Source organism: Tamandua tetradactyla, chromosome 6 (assembly GCF_023851605.1).
Source record: "Tamandua tetradactyla isolate mTamTet1 chromosome 6, mTamTet1.pri, whole genome shotgun sequence".
Taxonomy (NCBI): Eukaryota; Metazoa; Chordata; class Mammalia; order Pilosa; family Myrmecophagidae; genus Tamandua; species Tamandua tetradactyla.
Window position 1 is genome coordinate 24,715,035 of NC_135332.1, and position 23,504 is coordinate 24,738,538.

General features: G+C 37.1%; 1 protein-coding gene and 1 pseudogene across 6 annotated transcripts in view; one reads left to right on the top strand and one right to left on the bottom strand.

Annotated features, from left to right (window-relative positions):
• ATP6V0A1 (ATPase H+ transporting V0 subunit a1) overlaps nucleotides 1-23,504 on the bottom strand; it is a 72,745-nt gene that overhangs the window by 38,921 nt on the left and 10,320 nt on the right. For 2 of the 6 annotated variants that reach the window (XR_013177517.1, XM_077164341.1), the window contains exons 3-8: nucleotides 14,083-14,161; nucleotides 10,743-10,840; nucleotides 10,054-10,182; nucleotides 4,514-4,617; nucleotides 3,886-4,012; nucleotides 265-347 (exon numbers count right to left, since the gene is read on the bottom strand). Coding sequence is in view for 5 of the 6 variants with exons in the window: in XM_077164341.1 (XP_077020456.1) it covers nucleotides 265-347; nucleotides 3,886-4,012; nucleotides 4,514-4,617; nucleotides 10,054-10,182; nucleotides 10,743-10,840; nucleotides 14,083-14,161 (620 nt within the window). In the remaining variant the exon portion in view is untranslated. The other 4 variants (XM_077164342.1, XM_077164345.1, XM_077164343.1 and 1 more) reach the window with 3 other exon arrangements.
• On the top strand, nucleotides 11,290-13,761 carry LOC143685614 (mitochondrial nicotinamide adenine dinucleotide transporter SLC25A51-like; annotated as a pseudogene).

Here is a 23,504-nt window from a genome sequence, read left to right on the forward strand (position 1 = left end):
ACCATCCCAGAATAGTGTGGCATTTAGAAACTATGAGTGCAAACTATTTTTTTTCCAAAGTAAGGAAACTAGTTCTGATGGTATTTAAAAAATAATTAACCTAGGCTATTTCTAATTGTTTGAAGGAGTTCTAACATTATCAAAAAATATATTCACATGTCAGAGTAAACTAACAACAATTTGTGTTTCACTATTCTTTATTCTGAGGTTTCACAGTTCAGTGGAATAGTTGTGTCTTCTTGGGCGGAGGCACGTTTCTCTTACCCTTCACAGATTTTCTTGACTCTGTTTTTCAGCTGATCGCCTTGGAAGAAAATGATAAACACAGACTTGTGCACGTAGTCGCCCTAGGCCCCAGAACCAAAACCGTTAGTTCAGACTTCAGAAGCCAGGTGAAAACTTAAGTAACTTATTTTTGGGGTGATACAGGATCGAGGGCATGGCGATCCTGTACTTTTATTACTACCCCACTCCATTTCTTAAGCTTCACTACAAGAACATTTGCCCCACAATCTCTAATTCACAAAATCTCTTTTGTATTTGTTTTTAGACTTGACCAGGAGCTTGATGCAGGAGCTAAGATGATACTCCTCTGAGTGCTATTTAGCACAATTTATCAATTCCACTTTAAATCTTACACTGTTTGAATGACAAAAGCATGGAGAGAAGGACAGGGAAGGAAGCCATTCTTTTCTATTCATATGCTTAGAAATTCCCAGATAAAAGGGGCTGAGATGGTGGAAGAATGTTGACGTAGAATTTTATGATTCATACTGATTTTGTGGCAGGGAGGAAGGCAGTCCATTCTAAACACCAAGTTTGCACCTGGAGTCTGATGCTAGGACTAGCGGGAAAGATCAGAAAAACAAGGCATAAGGGGTGTTAATCGGGATTATCTCCGGTCAGTCTGTATTTTCTGATATTACTACAGAGAATGTATTGTTTTTATAAGAAGAAAATAAACAAATGAACAAAACTTTGGAAGGAAAAAAAGGAATGAGGAATGGGGAAAATAAGGTACACAAGAGCTAATGAAGGCTCTGGAGTCTTAAATCCCTAAATTCCCCAGGGATAAACAGGAGCATATTCTTTGCACAGCTGCTCTGCTGTAGATATCCAGCCTTCTTTCCTGATTTCTTGATAAAATGTTTCTGTTGCCCAGAAGAAAGCTGACTGAATATTCCTGAGAACAGCTCCACATTAGGTATGACCACAGATTCCGCTGTTTCCACAACCCAAGAGCAGCTTTCAGTAAGGTTGTACAATTGCTCCTCTGGGTAATCAGACTCATGGTAACTCTAATGTCACCAAATTCCTGCTCAGCAGAGAGAGTAAAAGCCATATATAATCAGATCATTTTTAGCTGCAGGACCCACCCAGAGGAGTCTCAAAATTCAATCTTTCTTCTTAGTTGGAGTAAGAATTCTGATTTAAGAAATCCATGAGATAATTTAGAAAAATTATATCTAAAAACAGACTTCTAAATAATACCAATACACAAGTGAAATAAGAACCTCATATCCACTAGAATGGCTATCATTTAAATACTAGAAAATAAACAATGCTGGCAAGGATACAGAGAAATGAGAACCTTAGTACCTCACTGGAGAGCATGGAAAATGGTACAGTCACTATGGAAAATAGCTTGGCAGTTTCTCAAAAAGTTAAAGACAGAACTAACATATGACCTGGCAATCACACTTCTGAGAATATACCCTAAAGAACTGAAAGTAGGGACTAGGTTAGATAACTGAAAACCAATGTTTATAGCTGCATTATTCACAATAGTAAAAAAATGGATGCAACCAAAATGTCTATCAGCACATAAACAAAATCTGGTGTAGGAACACAATGGAATATCATTCAGCCTTAAAAAAGAACGAAGTTCTAATACATGCTACTGCACAGATGAACAGTGAATAGTGTTGAGTAAAATAAGTCAGACACAAAGGGACAGAAACTGTATGACTCCACTAATAGGAAATAACTGGAATATTCAAATTCATAGAGACAGAAAGTAAAGTACAATTTACTAGGGGCAGGAGGGAGGGAAATAGGGAGTTAAAACATAGTGAACACAGCGTTTCTGTTGGGGGTGATGGGAAAGTTCTGGTAACAGATGGTAGTGAGGGTAGCACAACATTGTGAATGTGATTAATTCCACGGAATAGTACGCTTGGGAGTGGTTGCGATGGGAGAGTTTAAGTTGTATATATGTTTCCACAATTAAGAAAAAAAAAGATCGACTAAAGAGACAATGGCAATTAAATGCAGTACATGATCATGACTGGATCTAATAATGGAGGGGAAAAGGCCAAGAAGGATTTACAGAGACATGAAAAAATTGTAATACAGGCTATATGCTTTATATCAGTGTTAAATTACTTGAATTTGATAACTGTACTTAAGGTGGAGACATAAATGAAATGTTCTTGTTCTTAGGAAATGCACATGGAAGTACTAGGTATTCAAGCAGCACAACGCACATACCTGCTCTCAAAGATTTAGATGATAGAATGATGTGGCTAATGTGGCAAAATGTTAAAATACAGACTTTTAGATGGGAGATTATCTTGGATTAGCTGAATGGGCCCAATATAATCTTATTAACTCTTAAAAGTGGAGCCCTTTTCCTGACTGTCACCGCAAATGTGACTACGTGGTCTGACGTGATAAAGGAGAGTCTGTTCTTGAAGATGGAGAAGGGGGATTTGTAAGCCAAGGAATGCAAGTGGCCTCTCCAAGATGGAAAAGGCAAGAAAACAGACTCTCCCCTGGAGTCTCCAGAAAGAAATGCAGCCATGCTGACACCTTGATTTCAGCCCAGTGAGAACTGTGTGGGATTTTTAATTAAAGAATTGTAAGTTTTTTTTAATGTTGCTTTAAGACACATTTCTGGCAATGTGTTATAGCAGTAACAGAAAATTAGTGCAATAAAATATGATAGAGCTAGTAGAAAACAAAAACGCTACTTTAATTTATATCTCCATGCAGTTAGGCAGAAACGATCATTTTAAACCAGTTTTCTGAGAGTGACAGAGAAATAACATTGCTTTTTTATGTTTTTTTTTAAAAAAAAGTTGATGGAAAGGGCAATCTGGGTGGAGGGCTATGTTGGAGTTCTCTGTATGGGTTTTGTATTAATTTTGCAACTGTCCTGTAACTTTGAAGTTACTTCAAAATAAAAGTTTAAAAGTCAAGTACAATTTTAAAGTATGTTTAACACTCTTTGCTTGTGATCCCTGAAATCAAGACTCACCATACTTACTTATGTTATAAACTCTGTCCCTTTATGCCAAATATCAAGATATGAAGCTATTCCTACTTTCCAAAGCATCATCAGGTGGAGAAGGAAAACATCCTATCTTGTACAATACATATTTTTAAAACAAGTTTCTGATTCTGTCATCAAACAGTTAGACAAAAAATCCTTAACAACTAAAATTTCATTAACTTAAAAAGATCAAAGTTTATGAAATCTCTCCTTCTCTCCTTTTACAGATAGGTATTATATTACCAAACTCAAAATCAGATGTCTTGCTTTAACTTCATGTTTATAAAAGACTAATTTTCTTTAGATCCCATATCAATAACAGAAAATATATAAAGCTAATGTATAGAATAATTGGAAAAAAACATACTACCAATCAAAATAATACATGGGTAAAACTTGAAAACGTATACATATACATCACGTATATATCATATGTATACATATGACAGGAATTAGAGGAAAAGAACAGTCCTTTGAATTCCCAGATCAAAGCAAGGACAAACAGAAGGGATCCTCTGTGGGACAGTCAGATTCAGAGGGCACCATGCTGTGTCACTACACTGGGCTCCTTTGTAAGACCTACTGCACAGGATGCAATTTCCTTGTCTTACAGTCACAGGATCCTCCAGGGGGTTCTCGATTTCAGCCTGTCGCAGGAACACATTTCCCCGGCACACCCGCCACAGCATGCGTTCAAAAGTAGGAATGCGCTCTCGATTAATCACACCAGCCACGAAGCTGTGGGGAGAAGAGCCAGACTGGGATTTCTATTCTATGTCACGGATGGGTGGCTTCAAGGAAACAAAGAGTGAAAGGAGAGAGGCTAAAACTATGCACATGAGACTGTGGGCGGGTATGGCCCAAGGGCTGTCTAAATCACTCCTGGACCCAACAGAGAGTTAATAGAACAATTCAGGAACTAAATTTAAACATGTGATGCTCTCAGAAGAGAGTACATCCTGGCAGCAAGTGACTCCTCAGCCTTACTGCCCTTCTGAACATAAAAAATGAACTTGAGATGGAAAAATCTGAAATGGTGGACTAGTAATCCATAACAAACTCTAAAATCTGTTCTGTAACTACCTTGTTGAAGTGTACTTTGAAAATCGTTGCTTTTTCTTTCTTTTCTTTGTATAAATGATGTATTTAGCAATAAACATAAAACAAACAAACAAACAAAAAACAACAGCAAAAAACAAACAACCCCACTGAGTACCAAAGGGCTAAAGTGGTACTTACCCAAGTCTTAAAGGCGCGCCTCTTCCCATCTCACTTGGCTCCAGGAGGGATGAGGACTCTTCCAACAAGTCTGGATCCGCCATCTGCTGATGATGCAATTCAGCCTGAATTCACAAATCAATTAATATCTAATGAAAATAGTTAGTGGCATGCAGGGTACGAGGAACCAGGAGATAAGTTCAGAAAATAAAGATGAAAAAAAAAAAGCTACCAAAAGAGAAGACACACCCACAAAAAGAAGACAAAAGAAAAGGGCAAGAAAATAAGGGAAAGAAACAAAACGTAAAGAAAACATAATTGTCCCAGTAAAACATCTGGGGAAATGGTTTTAGAAATAAGGACTAAAGAAAAAACATTCAGTGATGGTGTCATGTATAAATCTGTCACTTGGTGGAAGCCATTTTTTCTCTTCCATGTTTCTCTGAGTGAGTCAGGAGAGTATTAAAAAATACTGTGAATTTTCATGTGAATAGGAAACTGAATTGTTTCTCCCTTTTGAGCAAAAATAAGGCAGCTCTGCAGATACTTGCAACATTTAATTTCCTGGCAGCTACAAACTAGAATTTTCATGTGTGGGAATGTGAAAGATGGAGACTCTGTTTCCAAAGAAGAAAGCAAGGCACTGTCACTGTCTTGAACACAGCCTGATCTAGAGAGAGAGAGAAGGGGCATGTTCAGGTATCTAGGCTTTCCATGCCCTTAAAAATCCAGAACAAGAGAACGTGCAAGATGGTTACTGTATATAAAACACTTCAAACCATGGGATTTAAAGAGTATTTCTTTTCCCAAAACGGTAAGAAGCACTAAGCCAGAAAGGCCTGAATCTCCCCTGTATTCATAAAGGGAAGAACAAGTAAAAGCGTATCTGAATGTCCTATTTTCTGAATAGGAATTGAGAATCAGATTTTACGGTTTAAGGATTCTTGAGATTACAGCTCAAGCCAACATTACAAATCAAGTAAAGTAAAGAAAAAGCAACAGATAAGCAAACATAGAGCTTGTCGGCTGGGCTAATTTGTTAGATCTAAAATGATTTCCACCATGACAGTTTATACAATGAAATGAAGGAGGAGAGGGACCTTTCCAGATGTAGGTCTACACTTCCTACCCTCTCTCTATCCAACTCATCCTACCACCCTCTACTTCCATCAGAAAGAAGCTACACTTAAAAATAAAGTCTGAAGGACTTCTCCATTGCCTGATCTACCCAACTTTAATATTCACACACTACTCACTTGACCAAAGACTAAAAATAAACCAGAATAACTTTCCTTTTCAAAAGCAAAATATAAAGCAAAACAAAAATTCAGGTGATATTTTCTTGATCATTTTCATCCCAAATTCTAATTTAATTCTACTTCTGTCAACCCCACTACCAAAAAATGCCACACAGGAACCTTCCTTGATAAAATTATATAACCATAAATACAACAGCCAAAAAGGGGGAGAAAAACAGTATCAACAGATGATAAATTTGAAGGTTTAAAAAAGTGAAAGCAATTTTTTTGGGAAGTAAATTATAAAAGCAGGATCAATTTTGATTTATTAAAAAAAAAAAAAAGAAAAGAAAAAGGAGATATACCAGAAGGGCAAAGAAACACTGTCATGAGACTTAGAAAAGTTTACTTTGATAAGATAATGGGGGCACAGCTTTACCACCTGCTGCCCAATGGAAGTTTAGGGTTTTTTTGTTGTTGTTTCTACTTGAAATCAAATCAGCTGACTGCCCCCTAAACACAATTGTTTCAAGGATCCAGATTACAACATTCCAATTTGTTCTTGAGTATGACTGAGCAAAAACCAGTGAAGCTGACTATTATTCACAAGACTCCCTCCCTACTTCCCTGTATAGTTCAGAAGACCTGGTTTAAGTAAACTCTAAAGATTAAACTCAATGCAAACAAATGTGACCTAAAGGGGATAACTGATGGGGCAGTAAATGACATTTAGGAAGTAGACTAATACAAAGACTCTATCTGGGAATAAAAAACAGCAGAATTAAAATTAAACAGAAATTATAACAATATTCCAATGACTTATTTCACTACTACTTACTTAAGCATTCTAAATCTTAGAGAGGAAATTTAAAAATTTTGAGTAAAATAATTGTGCCTGATGGGAAATTAGGATTATCAGAATCACTAACTGAGGCCTTTATAGTAGCATCTAAAACAACGTAGTGGAGTATTTAAATGCTAATCTTGGAACATGTGGGTTTCCTAACAACAACACTGCCAATGTTCGTCTGAATTATTTGCTATGCCCTTTGGTATACCTCTTTCTCCAACCAGAATACCGAGAAACATGCCTTGAAAAAGGAAGTAGCAGAACTTCAGCAGTTCTGTTCCCACAACACTTAGAAGTATAAGCAACACATCCAGTTCAAGCTAAGTCAATCATCAAGAGCAAACACTCTTATTTCCATCTACATTGAGAAAGAAATGGCATTTCATCACTGAATGCATTCACCCAAGCCCCATATTCACCCAAGCCCCACAGGAGATGAGAAATGGAAAAGAAAAATAAAGAAAGCAGATGGATGGAAGACTCAGAAGGAAAGGAAGACAGGGATCTGCATGCCATTAACCATTACTTTTCCAGTCTTCTTTACATTCTTGTATGATATGATGCTTATGGTTAAAGATGCAGAGAAATCTCTCCAGCTCTTACAGTTCTTCATAAGCAAGAAGACTGAGAAAAGGGTAATCATTAACAAGTCATTTTATTTTATTTTTTTTATTTTTTTGTTTTTTTTTTTTCACATGGGCAGGCACCGGGAATCAAACCCAGGTCCTCTGGCATGGGAGGCAAGCATTCTTGCCTGCTGAGCCACCGTGGCCCGCCCAACAAGTCATTTTAAATGATATGGCTAAGAAAGGGCCAAGCTGAATTTGTAATCATCTTAAATGATAAGAATATCCAATATGTTTACTGCTCCCTTTCTATACATCCTGACAATCATAACCCTCATGCCAAAAGAATGATTTTTGATTTAGCCACTTTTTGTTAACCTGTTATTGTGAATTAATGATTGTAGTCACCAAATTGTAAAAAGAAAAGCGGGAGTTTAAAATTGGTAGTGTTTTAGGTCATTTGCAAACATTACAATTTCAGGCATGGAAGAAAATCTCATGGAAAACCCTACCTTTCTGGATGTGAGGGTCCCAAGTTTCCTACATTTTGCATCATTTAAAGTGTACACTCAGCATGCACAGATACTCACTGGGTGAGGCCTTAGCTTCTGCCATGGCAGTGACACCTGATACTGCTGTTTGGCAGCAACAGGGCAAGGCCTGTTTGAAGAGACTGACTGACACTATGAGCTAGTGGGGAGAGCAGGCAAGGAACTGACTGCACACTTTTAGACAAAAGTAGAGTTCTGTTGGAGGACTTCCTAACCTGCTCTGAAGGTGCTGGGAACCAAAGACTGATGAGGAAAGCAGTGGAAAAGACTGCTTTCAGGGACTGAAAAAACAAAACAATTTAGCAATTTTTAAAACCCTACGTCATCTTTCAGACTGGTTCTTCTTATTTTATGTTTACTAATTTTTTATTATAAAAATAAATAATGTAAATATTTCTTTTATATTTTAAGGGAGTCCATTTGTTAGTCTTTATCCAGAATTTCTCCCAGAATGAACTAGACTAGGAAGCTCACTCCAATCCTTAGACATTTTCATACATCTCAGCAACATTCCAGCAGCCAACTAAAGGTTAAACCAAAGGAAAAAAAAAAAAGATAAAATAATTAAGTCCCAAATGATGCCAAAAGTATCTGGGCTTTGATTTTGAGCCAGGTTTACACTGGATCTGTAGGCAGTAGCTTGGACATGTGCAGAAAAGCACACAGAGGCACTGTGTTCTGAGGATGTTTCCTGATATAACTAAATGACACATTCCTTGAATGTAGGGACCATGTCTCATTTATCTGGTGCCTCACAAAGAGGTACTCATGAAAGGCTCAGTGAACTAATGAAAAGAAATGCAATAATATCTAGACAATGAGCATACTGGAGTTTCAGATTGTTAATTAAAATAATATGGCCTAAGCATCGGGCCTGTTGCAAAAGACCTTAAACACTTGGAAAGAGTTCGTCACCCTGCCCCATAGCCTCTAATGCATTAATACTGGAGACTGGTGAAAGAATTTACCATCAGTCTTAAAATTCTCAACTAAGTGAGCAAGCTGAATATTCACACAAAACCTCTACTGATAAATAACAATTCTGATTCTTCAGAGCATCAGGCAATTTCATTCACAGTAGCTTTTCCCCTTTTCCTTACCCCAGAAGATTTTTTTAATTAGCATGGCCTCACTGAGTCAAATCTTTAGTTATTGAGGAATGTGTCACATCTTTAGAAGACCTTCTCTAGCCCAGGGTTCTTAAACTTTAATGTGCCTTAGAATCACTTTGTTAAAATAGATTGTAGGCCCTACCCCCAGAGTTTCTGATTCAGTTGATCTGGGGTGGAGGTGATAATCTGTGCTGCTAGTAAATTCCCAGGTGAGGTTGATGCTGCTAGTTGGAAAACCCTTGCTCCAGCCTTGTGAACTCTGGAGAGTTGGTCTTTTCTCAAAAGACAGAAATTAAAAGTAAAACTGAAAATATATTTGATGCTAACTAAAATAGGTCCTTTGTGTTTAAAGTTTTGCCAAGTTTTTTGTTCAGTAATGGAAATACAGAACTTTATGGAAAGGCACATTGAATAACGACTGGGTCAATCTCTTAAATATCTGATGTTCCTAATCTGGTGGCAAAGAAACCTATATAAAGAAAACTACCCATATTTTAAACCATCAGAAGAACCACACCCAGGTTGAAAGCTAAGACTCTTTCCTGGTTTAATTAGAAGAAGGAAGCTTTCTGAAAGCTTTGCTATAAATCTTTTCCTTGGGGTCACCTCAGCAGCAGTCACCTGGCAACTAGATCATCTACATTTTCAACCCAAGAACTTAACACTTGCCCCTATAAGACAATTCAGTTGAGTTTTTGAGAACCTAAAAGTTTCAAATATCCATTGATATTGCCACACAACACAAAGGAAAACTCCTGAAAAAGATGTGACACATGCTGCCCAAAGTACTTAAAAATATGCTCAGAGATCGATAAGCAAACGTAGAGAAGAAAATAAAAATAAAAATTTGATGACAAAATGTTTGGAGATTAAAACTTTGTTATAATTTCATGTATACCCAAACTTTTCTTGGTTCTTTAACTTTAACCTTAAGCAAATACTTACCTTAAAATATATAAATAAAAATATCAACTAACCATATCTTTACAACTACTTTAGGGTTCCTTTCCCAATTTTGAAATGAAAAACTGCAAAAAATGTAAAAATACACAAAAACTATAGCTGGTTGTGTATTGCATGAAAAATGGAACATAATTAGACATTTCTTCAACTAAAACGGTGCAAAAATGATATTGCTTTCAAACTAGCAAATTAAAAATAATTACTGGAATAAAAATATGGCCCCTTTATGTGGTTATGTGTAATATCAGCTGCTCAAATACTAAAAGAAACAATAGTCTGACCTCATCGAAAAACTGCTGAGTTTTGCGAAGAATAAATTTTAATTCAGTCAGTTCCAGGAAGTTTCTCTTCAGAGCTTCCTGGTTTGTGTTGATTTCCTTCAGTTCATTTTCAATCTTCTCAAAATTGGCCTGGGGGGTGGGATGGGAAATCAAACTATTAATTCAAACAAAGAACAATATGGTTGCTCAACATTAAGAATTTACCCCACAGAACGGCTGCCACTCTGACAGTTTAAAGATATCTTACATCTACCCACAAATCCTATGATTTTACCACAGCAATTTTCCTTATAAATTTTTTTTGTTTGTTTAAAATCATCTTTATTTGCCTAAAGATTCTATTGTACACTCAGTAAGTTTCTTGGGGGAATTTCAGATGGATAAAACAATTATTGAAAAGCCCACTGGCTGTTCATTCAGAGTCTATAAGATTAATAAACTAATGCACAAATTGAAGTCAATCTAATAGGCTTTCAAAAATCCAATAAGTTTTTATGTAGGGGTGCACACTACTGTTTAAGATAATGTTTGACATCATAAAAATGGAATTCATTTCAATTCCACCCACAAGAAACTTATAATCACTAGACAATATTGATAAGAAGAAAATTACTCCATTCACCCAAGAAAATAATTTCTGCATATAAGTAGAACGAACTTTATGTGGCTTTCTCAGCAAAACTGTTTACCTCTAAGTCAATCATGTCCCGGGGGAAGGGTACCTCTGGGTTTTCGCCAGTGTCCATAATTGGGATGTTAGCTTTTCTTATCTCTTTCTCAACAAATCCTTAAATGACAGAATCAAAACATTTGTGTCTTACTGCACAGGCCTGGAAGTGCCGTTATTTAAGGAAAAAAAATAACATCACCCAACATTCAGCTACAAAGAGTTGCATCTTAAGAAAGATACTTTCACATGAAAGAAGTAGAACATGTAAATCCTTTTTTCTCCACATTCCTCTTTCTCCTACCTCACATTGTCCAAAGCACAACTACTCAAAGAGAAAGGTCATCCCACAACTGCCTTCTTCCCTTCTCTGGTCTAAAAACTGGCCCTTATCTGTGACTACTACCCCAAAGTATGATGATTCTGCTTACAGATATTGTTGGCAAAGCGAAGCTACAGAGGAGTACAATTCAACACATAGTGAAACAACTCCTTATCATAAGGGTTTTATTAGGGCTTGTCTGCTCTCAGATTTGAGGGTGGATGGTTACTGCACACGGGCTGGTACATCGAGGGCAATGGTTACCACAACTGATTCCAGAAGAGAGAACCTAATAGACCATTAAGAAATGAAATAAGGAAAGTTATCAAAAAGCTACCATCAGGCCCAGAAGATGTTACAGGTCTAAAAAAATCCTTCAATGATGGATTCAGCTCAGGAAAAAAAGATACCAATTATAACATCTATAAAATAAGACAGTACGTATGAGTTTTTTCTTTTTTCTTTTTATTTCTTTTTCTGGAGTGATGCAAATGTTCTAAGAAATGATCATGGTGATTAATATACAACTATGTGATGATATTGTGAGCCACTAATTGTACATCAAGCATGGAATGTTCATATGTTAAGAATGTTTGTATGTTGCTTTATCAATAAAAATATTTTAAAATATCAATAAAAAAACAAAACAAGACATATACCTCATACTACAAGTATTTGTGAAATGAAGCATTACTTGTTGGCTGCTGGGCAGGTTTAACAATACAACAATTACATTTCCTATTCAGAAGTCTTCTTTTGGAATCAAAACTCAGGACACAATACTTCAGTTGAGGAGGGATGGATTCCAAAACTTGTATTACAAAATCCTTCCCCCATTAACACAGAAGACAACCTCACTGGGCCTTAGGTTTGGTCTCTATGAGGATCTTACTTGTCTTCTCTATAAGCATGTCAGCATTCCAGAGTTTGCAACTATGATATGTACTTGCAGGGACAATAGAACCAATTTTCACTCAAGACCACAAGCATCAGGACAAATTTAGAAACACTTATCAGGCTTTCAAAGCACTAAATCCCATGGAATTGGACAGTATTATTCCTACTTGGTGCCCATTCTTTTCCGAAATGTATTTAGCAATGTTCTGTTTTTTTTTTTTTTTTTGGCCTTTGACATTCCATTAAGGAGTATTTGCCTACTGCAAAAATTCACAGTGCTCATTTGGCCAATGATTTTATCTGTGAAGGGCAACTGGATGCCATGCTGGGATTCTTTTTTCCACTTAATACTGTAAAAAAATTGCATACATTCTCAGATTGATGGGGAATTCCAGTCTTCAAGTTTTTCAAAAAAATCTGGCTATGGGACCTGACTCCAAGGGATGTGGACCTTCCTAGCAACATGGGACAGAAAACCTAGAATGAGCTGGGACTCAGCATCAAGGAATTGAGAAAACCTTCTCAACCAAAAGGGGGAAGAGCAACATGAGACAAAATAAAGTGTCAATGGCTGAGAGATTCCAAACAGAGTCGAGAAGTTATCCTGGAGGTTATTCTTACGCATAATATAGATATCACCTTTCTAGTTAAAGTACAATGGAGAGGCTGGAGGGAACTGCCTGAATATGTAGAGCTGTGTTCCAGTAACCATGCTTCTTGAAGATGATTGTGTAATGATATAGCTTTCTAAATATGACTGTGTGATTGTGCAAACCTTGTGTCTGATGATCCTTTTATCTACCTTATGGACAGATGAGAAAAACATATGGATTAAAAATAAATAAATAATAGGGGGAACAAATGTTTAAATAAATTTATTAGATTGAAATGCTAGTGATTAAAGAAAGGGAGGGGTAAAGGGTATGGCATGTATGAGTTTTTTTTCTGTTTTCTTTTTTTTTTTTTCTGAATTGGTGCAAATGTTCTAAGAAATTATCATGATGATGAATATACAACTATGTGATGAAAAAAAAATCTGGCTAGAACGGGACAGGAAACTGACAAAGCTTCTCAGAGGTGCCCATGTGAGTTACCACTGGTCTCTCAAATCTTGGGGCATAATCAATGTAAATTATGAATTCATATTAACGGTGAATGAAAGAAATCATTAGTTAAGTTCATCTATAATCTGAACAGATCTGCTAAGAAGAATGCAGTTTGGCCTGGTTCCTATTTGGTCACATAACAAGTTGGTATCATAAATCCAGGGCACAGTGAATTATGGGTAAAGCTGTTTTTCTTAAGCACCACCACCAAAAGAATAAAAGGTTTCAAGAAGAAAAAAAAATTGGGTTTCATTAAATTTGAATACAAATCAGGTTAGATTTAAGTTAAACAAATAAACAACCCCCAAAACCAAAACGCAGAATAAGGCTTTCCCCGAAAAAAAAAAACACCAGAAGAGAAAAGTATATAAAGTGGCAACTGCTGACTTTTTTTCATAGGGGACAAATTCACCTCCAGCTAACTGAAAGCTGGCATTGTAAAATGGCAAGATCACGGGTTTTAGAGCCAGACAGAGCGACTCAGATTCAAATACTGATCTGATTCCATCACAACCATTTGGGTAAGCCCCTTAACCTCTCTGATCTTTGGTTTCCTCCTTCCTTAAATGAGGTAACACTTATCCTGAAGGAATGTTGCAAGGAATGAATGAAATAAGGTATGTGAATGCCACAGTGCCCAAGAGGTCCTTAATACATATCAGTTTCCTTTCTTATGAATTACTCAAATTAAAAGGTGACAATGTTGAAATCTAAAATTGGTGGTCTGGGTGTTATCTCTCAGAATTCTATAATGTAGTTCTGCCATAAAACCTTCCCCATGAAAAAATAATCACCGTGTTTTCAGCTTACAGCCTTGTCACCCCACACAATGTTTCTTCTACTAAGCACCCACCTACCTCAAACACTACAACATTTTATATACAAGATTGAATATAAAAAATTCATCTTACACCAGGATTGCAAGATTTTTCCTCCTTTCTTTTTCTCTTGTATTTTCTTCATTTATTAAGAGGACTAATGTCTCTAAGACAAGTGACTTATTATAGGAATATCATACAAGTCTGAAATGCACATACGAAGCTTTCGATCCATTTCTTCACATCTTCTAACTTCATTTACAAATTTACGCTGGAAAACATTCACATCCGGATTTAACTGAAAAATAAGAACACAATACTCGACAAATATTCAAATACTACATTTATTTGTTCTGTTTTTGCAAACAGCACAACCTGCAAAGTGAAAATCTAATTTTCTGTCAATGTAGGATGCAACACTAATCAAAACTGTCAACTCTGTGATTATACTATGAGCCACTGACTGTATATGTTGGATGGAGTGCATGATGTGTGAATATATCTCAATAAAATTGCTTTAAAAATTGTCTTTTGACCCTTATAAACTGCTCTGGGGTCTTAATAGTTAGATTTAGGTTATCAATTTGGCCAGGTGATGGTGTGCCCGGATATCCTGTTGCTGAGGACTTAAATCATCAGCATATGAAATTTATCTGTGGCTGATTATATTCGCTAAGGGGAGTGCCTCCCCAATGAGTGACATTTAACTAGCTAGAGGCAGCAGAGAGAGAGATCAGAAGAGAACAGGAGCCCAGCACACCTCTGCTCAGAGCTCAGATGGTTCAGACCCAGATGTTTGGAGATGCAGAAAGGAAAACATCCAGGGAAAGCAGTGTGAACCCAGAAGCCGGAGAAAAGGCCAGTATATGAGTCTGTGTGCCTTCCCACGTGACAGAGAAAGCCAGAGGAAAGCTAGCTCCCTACATTCCAAAGAACTGTAAATTTGTAACTAATTAAACCCCCATTTTAAAGTCAGTCCATTTCTGTTGTATTGCATTCTGGTAGCATTACAAGCTAAAACAGGGTCAGTCACACCAACTAAAGAAAAAAATCACCTTCCTCACTGCTGTAACAAATTATTGGAATAGAGGCAAGTTAGGTAAAGCACAGTGATACAAAATGTTTTTTCCAGGCTAAAAGTATCAGTGAGCTCTGCCCCCCCACTCCAAAATTTGGGCAACAGATGTAATAGAAGCTCTGTCTGGTCTTCCTTCAATCCTTCTTCCCAAGCAGGAGCCAAGGCAAACTTTTCTTGTTCTTCTGTCTCACAGTCTTCACCTTCTTGGTGACAGGATGATTCATTCATTCAGGCACCGTAAGTAATTTTCAAAGCAATGAGACAAATTCTTGGAAATATGAACAAGAATAAACCAAATTTCTACCCATTAAGGAGATTGCAATCTAGTAGAGAAGATGAGTACAACCAATTAAACAGCTTGTGATAAATTCCATAAAAGTAATAAAAATAAAGAACTAGAGTTATTTGCTCAAACTTTATTTAGTACAAATAGGTGAGACATTGTACTAAGCACTGGGGCAAATACAAAGAATAAATATGTCCCAGTCTTGAGGAGCTATGAGTTCCATGAAAGAGACAGACATAAACCAATAATTACAATCTACTGCGATAAGTGCTAAGTAAGAGACACGGAAAACTGTTGGCAGTTTCTTATAAAGTTAATATGCATCTACATATCCCATACCCAAACATTACGATACTAGGTATTTACCAAAGGGAAATAAAGCATGTTCACAAAAAGACTGTATGAGATTCTTTGCAGCAGCTTTGTTCATAATAGTCACAAATTAGGAATGATCCAAACATTCATCCAGAGGAGAACGGACAATGACACTGGTATATCCATACAATAAAATACTACTCAGCAGTAAAAAAAGGATGAACTACGGATAGAGACAACAGCATAGAAAAGTCTCAAAAACACTGGGTTGAGGAAACAAGTTGGATATAAAAGTATGTAATATGAGTCCATTTACATGAAGTTCAAGAAGAGGCAAAACTAAATTATGACGTTAGAAATCAAAACAGAGGCAACCTATGGGGAGTGGGGACTGACCAGAAATGGGCACAAGATAATTTTGGGGGCTGATGGAAATGTTCTATATCTTGATTGTAGTTACGGAGGTAATTAAAATAATCAAACTGTACTCTTAGGATCTGTACATTTCACTGAATATGAATTTTGCCTCTGTTAAAAAAAAAGTAGGTTAAAAGAAAGAGAACACAGGTGGGCCACGGTGGTTCAGCAGACAGAGTTCTCGCCTACTATGCCAGTGACCCGGGTTTGATTCCCGGTGCCTGCCCATGGAAAAATAAATAAATAAATAAAACACATGGAGACAGAATGACAAACTGTATCTGGGAGAAAATGAGAAAAATTTTGCAAAGCTAATACCCCAGCTGAGACTAGAAGGGATGAGATGGAGTTCACCAAGCAGAAATGACAAAATAGAAGACTTGGGGACATAAAAAAAATCATATATTCAGAGAAAGGGAGAAATTTACAGGAATACCTCTTTTTATTGTGCCCTACTTTAGTGCACTGCACAGATACTGCATCATTTACACATTGAAAGTTTGAGGAAATCCTGTGTCAAGCAAGTCTATTGCCACCATTTTTCTAACAGTATGTGCCCACTTCATGTCTCTGTGTCATATTTTGGTAATTCTGGCAATATTTCACACATCTCTGATGTTTCCATTGTAAATTGTTTTGGGGTACTGTGCTGGTTTGAAAAGATGTATATCCCCTAGAAAAGCCACGTTTTAATCAAAATCCCATTTCATAAAGGCAGAATAATCTCTATTCAATACTGTATGTTGGATGTGTAATTAGATCATCTCCCTGGAGATAGAATCTAATCAAGAGTGGTTGTTAAGCTGGATTAGGTGACAACATGTCTCCACCCATTTGGGTGGGTCTTGATAAGTTTCTAGAGTCCTATAAAAGAGAAAACATTTTGGAGAATGAAGGAGATTCAGAGAGAGCAGAGAAGAACAACATAGCCACGAGAAGCAGAGAGCCCACAAGCCTTTGAAGATGAAGAAGGAAAATGCCTCCCGGGGAGCTTCATGAAACAGGAAGCCAGGAGAGAAAGCTAGCAGATGATGCCTTGCTTGCCACGTACCCTTCTGCTGAGAGAGAAACTGACTCTGTTCGCCATGTGCCTTCTCACTTGAGAGAGAAACCCTGAACCTCATCGGCCTTCTTGAACCAAGGTAGATACCCTGGATGCATTTGATTGGACATTGCTACAGACTTCTTGTAATTGGGACATTTTCTCAGCCTTAGAACTGTAAACTAGCAACTCATTAAATTCCCCTTTCTAAGCCATTCCATTTCTGGTATATTACATTCTGGCAGCTAGCAAACTAGAACAGGTACCATGAACCGCACCCCTATAAGATGACAAACAATCTGTAAATGCTGTGTGTGTTCTGACTGCTCCATTGGCTCCATCTTTCTCCCTCTCCTCAGACCTCCCTATTCCCTGAGACACAACAATATAGAAATTAGGCCAGTTAATAACTGTCCATTGGATTTTAAACATTCAAGTGAAAGGAAGAGTCCTATGTCTTTCACTTTAAATCAAAAGCTAGAAATGACTAAGCTTAGTAAGGAAGGCACGTTGAAAGCTGAGAGGGGCCAAAAGTTCAGCTTCTTGCACCAAACAATGGTGAATGGAAAGCAACAGTTCTTGAAGTGAATTAAAAGTGTTATTCTTCTTGATAGTCTCACAAGCAGTGTGGACAACCAAAGCAATAGGCTGAGCCCCCAATCTTGGGGTTTGCTCATATGAAACTTGACCTGCAGAGGATAGGCTAAGCCTACTTAAAATTAGGCCTAAGAGTCACCCCCAGAGAGCCTCTTTTGTTGCTCCAATGTGGGCTTTCTCTCTCAGCCAACATGACAAGCAAACTCACTGCCCTCCCCGACTCTACGTGGGACATGACTCCCAGGGGTGTAAACCTCCCTGGCAACATGGGACAGAAATCCTAGAAGAAGCTGGGACTCAGCATTAAGGGATTGAGAAAACCTTCTTGACTGAAAGGGAGAAGAGAGAAATGAGACAAAATAAAATGTCAGTGGCTAAGAGATTTCTAACAGAGTGGAGGGGTTATCCCAGAGGTTATTCTTACGCATTTCAAAGATAACCACTTTTTCGTTTAAGGTGTATTAGAGAGGCTAGAGGAAGTACCTGAAAATGTAGAGCTGTGTTCCAGTAGCCACATTTCTTGAAGATGAATGTATAATGATATAGCTTTCACAATGTGACTATGTGATTGTGAAAATCTTGTGTCTGATGCTCCTTTTATCTACAATATTGACAAAGAGTAAAAAATACGGATTAAAAACAAATAAATAATAGGGGGAACAAATGTTAAAATAAATTGAATAAATTGAAATACTAGTGAACAATGAAAGGGAGTGGTAAGGGTATAGAAAAAATAGGGGGAAGAAAGGTTAAAATCTATTGAGTAGATGGAAATACTAGCAGTCAATGAGAAGGAGGGGTAAGGGGCATGGTATGTATGAGTTTTTTTCTTTTTTCTATTTCTTTTTCTGGAGTGAAGCAAATGTTCTAAAAAATTATCATGGTGATGAATATACAACTATGTGACGATATTGTGAGCCACTGATTGTACACTATGCACAGACTGTATGTTAAGAAGGTTTGTGTTTGTATGTTGTCTTGGTTTGATAATAAAAAATAAATTTTAAAAAATTAAAAATAAAAAAAAAGTGTTATTGTAGTGAACACACAAATGATAAGAAAGTGAAACAGCCTTATTGCTGATCAGGAGAAAGTTTTTGTCATTCGGATAGAAGATCAAAGCAGCCATAACATTCCCTTAAACCGAAGTTGAATCCAGAGCAAGTCCTTAACTCTCTTCAATTTTATGAAGTTAGACAGAGCTGAGGAAATTGCAGAAGAAAAGTTTGAGGCTAGCAGAGGTTGGTTCATGAGGTTTAAGAAAAGAAGCCATTTCCATAATATCAAAATGCATAATAGCAAGTGCTAATATAGAAGTGCAGCAAGTTATCCAGAAGATCTAGATCAGACATTGGATGGTGACTACACTAAACAAAAGATTTTCAATGTAGATGAAACAGCCTTAATTTGGAAAAGGATACCATCTAGGGCTTTGATTGAGAGCAGAAGTAAATACCTGGCTTCAAAGCTTTAAAGGACAGGCTGACTCACTTGTCAGGGGTTACTACAGCTGGTGGCTTTAATTTGAAGCCAATGCTAATTTACCATTCTGAAAATTCTAGGGCCCTGTGTCTGTATGAAACTATTATTACCCCAGAAAAGCCATGTCTTAATCCTTATCCAATCTTATGTATCCAGATCTATTGTTTAGGGTGGGAAACTGTGATTAGATTGTTTCCATGGAATGTGACACACTCAGCTGTGGATGTGGCCTTTTGATCAGACAGAGACATGATTTCACCCATTTAAGGTTGGTCTTGATTAGTTTATTGGAGTCTTTAAAGGGGGGAAACATCTTGGAGAAACCTCAGAAGTGAGAGAATCGACAGAGACAATAAGAGACCCAGACGTTTAGAGACACAGAAAGTAAATGCCCCAAGGAAGCTGTTTGAAACCAGAAGCCAAAGATCCCAGTAGACACCAGCCACGTGCCTTCCCAGCTGACAGGGGTGTTCTGGACCCATCGGCCTTTCTTGAGTCAAGGTATCTTTCCCTGGATGCCTTAGTTTGGACATTTTTAAGGCCGTAGAACTGTAAGCTTTGCAACTTAATAAATTCCCTGTAAAAAAGCTGCCCCATTTCTGGTATATTGCATTCCAGCAGATTTAGCAAACCAATACAGGCCCTTAAGAATTATGCTAAATCTACTCTGCTGGTACTCTATTAATGGAACAACAGACCTAGATGATAGCACATTTGTGTACAACATGGTGAACTGAATATTTTAACTCTACTATTGAGACCTGTTCATAAAAAAAAGATTCCCTTCAAAATATTATGGCTTATTGACATTGTACCTGGTCACCCACGAGCTCTGATGGAAATGGACAACAAGATTAATGTTGTTTTCATGCCTGCTGACACAATATCCATTCTACAGCCCATGGATCAGAGTCTTATTATTTAAGAAATACATTTTGTAAGGTTATAGCTGTCATAGATAGCTCCGATGGAACTGGGCTAAGTAAATTGAAAACTTTCTGGAAAGAACACTTGTGGTTCATGGAAGAAAGTCAAAATATCCACATTAACAGGAGTTTGAAAGAAATTGATTCCAAACCTCATGGATAAATTTGAGGGGTTCACTTCAGTAGAGGAAATAATTGCAGATGTGGTGGAAATAGCAAGAGAACTGGAATTAGAAGTAGAACCTGAAGATGTGACTGAATTATTGTAATCTCATGATAAAACTTGAACAGATGAAGAGTTGCTTCTTATGGATGAGCACAGAAAGTTGTTTCTTGAGATGGAGTCTACCTTTGGTCAAGATGTTGTGAACATTGTTGAAATGAAATGACAACAAAGAATTCAGAATGTTACATGAACTTAGTTATAAAACAGCAACAGGGTTTGAGAGGATTGACTTCAATTTTGAAAGATGTTCTACTGTGAGTAAAATACTATCAAACAGTATCACGTACTACAGAGAAATCTTTTGTGAAAGTGTTAGCAGACAAAGGTGGTAGAATTTTTTGTTCAATGCACTCAGGTGACCAATTCCTGAGACACCAGAGTTTCAAAGAGAAAAAAAGTTTATTACTAGCCATGGAGTAGATCAGATGGTCTATCAGTCCAAAATCTGCCTCTGTGAACTACAGTAATTCTGACAGTTTTATAAGTATTATAAAAGTATTACAAAAGATGGGCAGGTTTTAGGATAATGAACACCCAGATGATACAACTAGAGGTGATCTAATTATTGGGCATGCACAGATTGATTACATGCTGTTCTAGTTTGCTAGCTGCCAGAATGCAACACACCAGAGACCGATTGGCTTTTAATAAAAGGGGATTTATTTCATTAGTTTTTCAGAGGAAAGGCAGCTAACTTTCATCTGAGGTTCTTTCTTACATGGGAAGGCACAGGGTGCTCTGCTAGTCTTCTCTCCAGGCCTCTGGGTTCCAACAACATTCGTCGGGATGATTTCTTTCTGCATCTCCAAAGGCCTGGGCTGAGCTGCGAGTGCTGAGATGAGGTATGCTGAGCTGCTTGGGCTGTGCTACATTGAGCTCTCTCACTTCAGCACAAGCCAATTAAATCAAACATCATTCATTACAGCAGGCATGCCTCTTAGCCGACTGCAGATGTAATGAGCAACAGATGAGCTTTATGTACCATTAGCTCATGTTCACAGCAAAAGAACTAGGTATGTTCTCCTGGCCAAGCTGACAAGTGAATAACTACCACACGTCTAGTCACAGAATGTATGTAAGAAAATGGCAGCCTTCTAATATGATGATGGGTGTGACTTATAGTATTATAATGACGTATAGGTGACTCGTAGGTTAAAGTCTAAGCTACTGCACATTCAGGTGGGCCCATTTTGGTTAGATCCAGTCTCAGTTATCAAGATAACTTTGGACTTGGGGTAGGCTGGTTCTGGGCTGACCCAAGACCATTCATTAATAAACATTAGGGGTTGTCTTTAGTGATTACAAGATTCTAAAGTTGAAAAACTGGATAAATGGGTACAAATGAAGGTTAGTCACAAGGTTTTTACAATCACGAGGGCAGAGAGATTGTAAAATCACTCTACAATCATTATCAGAACTTAAGGCAGCTGGATTATAACTTAGAGATTTCAGGTGTTTCCCTTTATCTACTCCAATATACCAGTAAGCAAAAAGGAATATCTATATAATGATTCAGTAATCAAAATCATCCCTTAAATCCTAATTTCTCAGTTATAAAAGGAAGCAATCAATACAGCAAACTTCACTGCTGTCTTATTTTAAGAAATTGCCACAGCAACCAGCAACTTGGTCAGCAGCCATCAACATAGAGGCAAGAGCTCTCACCAGAAAAAAAGATTATGACTTGCTGAAGGCTCAGATATGTTTAACATTTTTTATCAATAAAAAATTGATTAAGTGGCTCAGCAGGCAGAGTTCTTGCTTGCCATGCCGGAGACCTGGGTTTGATTCCTAGTCCCAGCCCAAGCAAAAGAATAAACAAATAAATAAAATAAAAATCAATTAAGATGTATAAACATTGTTTTTTTAAGGACATAATGCTATTGAACATCTAATAGACTACAGTATATTGTAAATACAACTTCTATATGCACAAAGAAACCTAAAAATTCATGTGACTTGCTTTATTGTGATATTTGCTTTTTTGCAGTAGTCTGGAACTGAACCTGTAATATCACCAATGAATACCTGCAATATGGTAGAAAAGAGAGGGCATGTGAGAAACAGGAAGTAGCAGAAAACTTGGTACCAACGACAGTAGGAAATCATGTGATCTGATTTTTTTTAACACTTTTTAAAGATTTATTGTTTTGAAGCACAGTACTGAGTGCAAAGAATGAACTGTAAGATAATATCAAAGACAAAAAGATACCACAAGAAAATAAAATTACAGACATACTATCCTTTATGAATACAGATACAAAAAACTGCAACAAAATACTAGCAAACTGAATCCAACAGAACAGTAAAAGGATTATATACCATAACCAAGTGGGATTTATGCCAGGAATACAAGGGAAAAACCATATGATCATTTCAAATGAAATAGAAAAGGCGTTTGAAAAAATCCAGCAGCCTTTCTTGATAAAACACTCAGAAAAATAGGAGTAAAGGGAACATGATAAAGGGCATATATAAAAAACCCAAGCTAACATCATACTTAATGGTGAAAGACTAAATGTTTCTCCTCTAGATTGGTCACAAGACAAAGATGCCCACTTTTACCATTGCTATTCAACATTGTACTGGAATTTCCAGCCAGAGTAATTAGGCAAGAAAAAGGAATCAAACGCATCCAAATTAGAAAGGAAGAAGTAAACCTACCCCTATTGGCAGATGACATGACACATAAGTTCTAAGATGTGCCACAACACGCATGAACCCTGAAGACATCATGTTACATGAAATAAGCTAGACACAAAATGAAGGACAAATATAGTATGATTTTGCTTATATGAAATACCTAGAATAAGCAAATTCATAGGGACAGAAAGTAGATTATTGGCTACCAGGGGTGAAGAGAGGGGAAATAGAGAGTGAATGCTTAGTGGGTGCAGAGTTTTTGTTTGGAGTGATGAAAAAGTTTTGGTTCTAGATGGTGGTGATGGTAGCACAATATTGTAAGTTTAACCAATGCCAATAAACTAGACATCGTTAATAGTTAAAATAGTAAATTTTATGTCATAAATGTTATCATGAAAAAATATAATTTTATTAAATTAACAGAACTATAGAGAGAAACTGACATACATATCTGCTTACGTAGAAGGAGATTTGGGGGGGCGGGGAGGGTAGTGGTGCATGGGCCTGGAATCAAACCAGTCTCCTGCATGGCAGGTGAGCATTCTACCAATGAACCACCTGTGCAACTGGGAGATTTTAATATACCTTTCTGATTAACAGATCAAGTCAACCAAATATTAATAAAGATA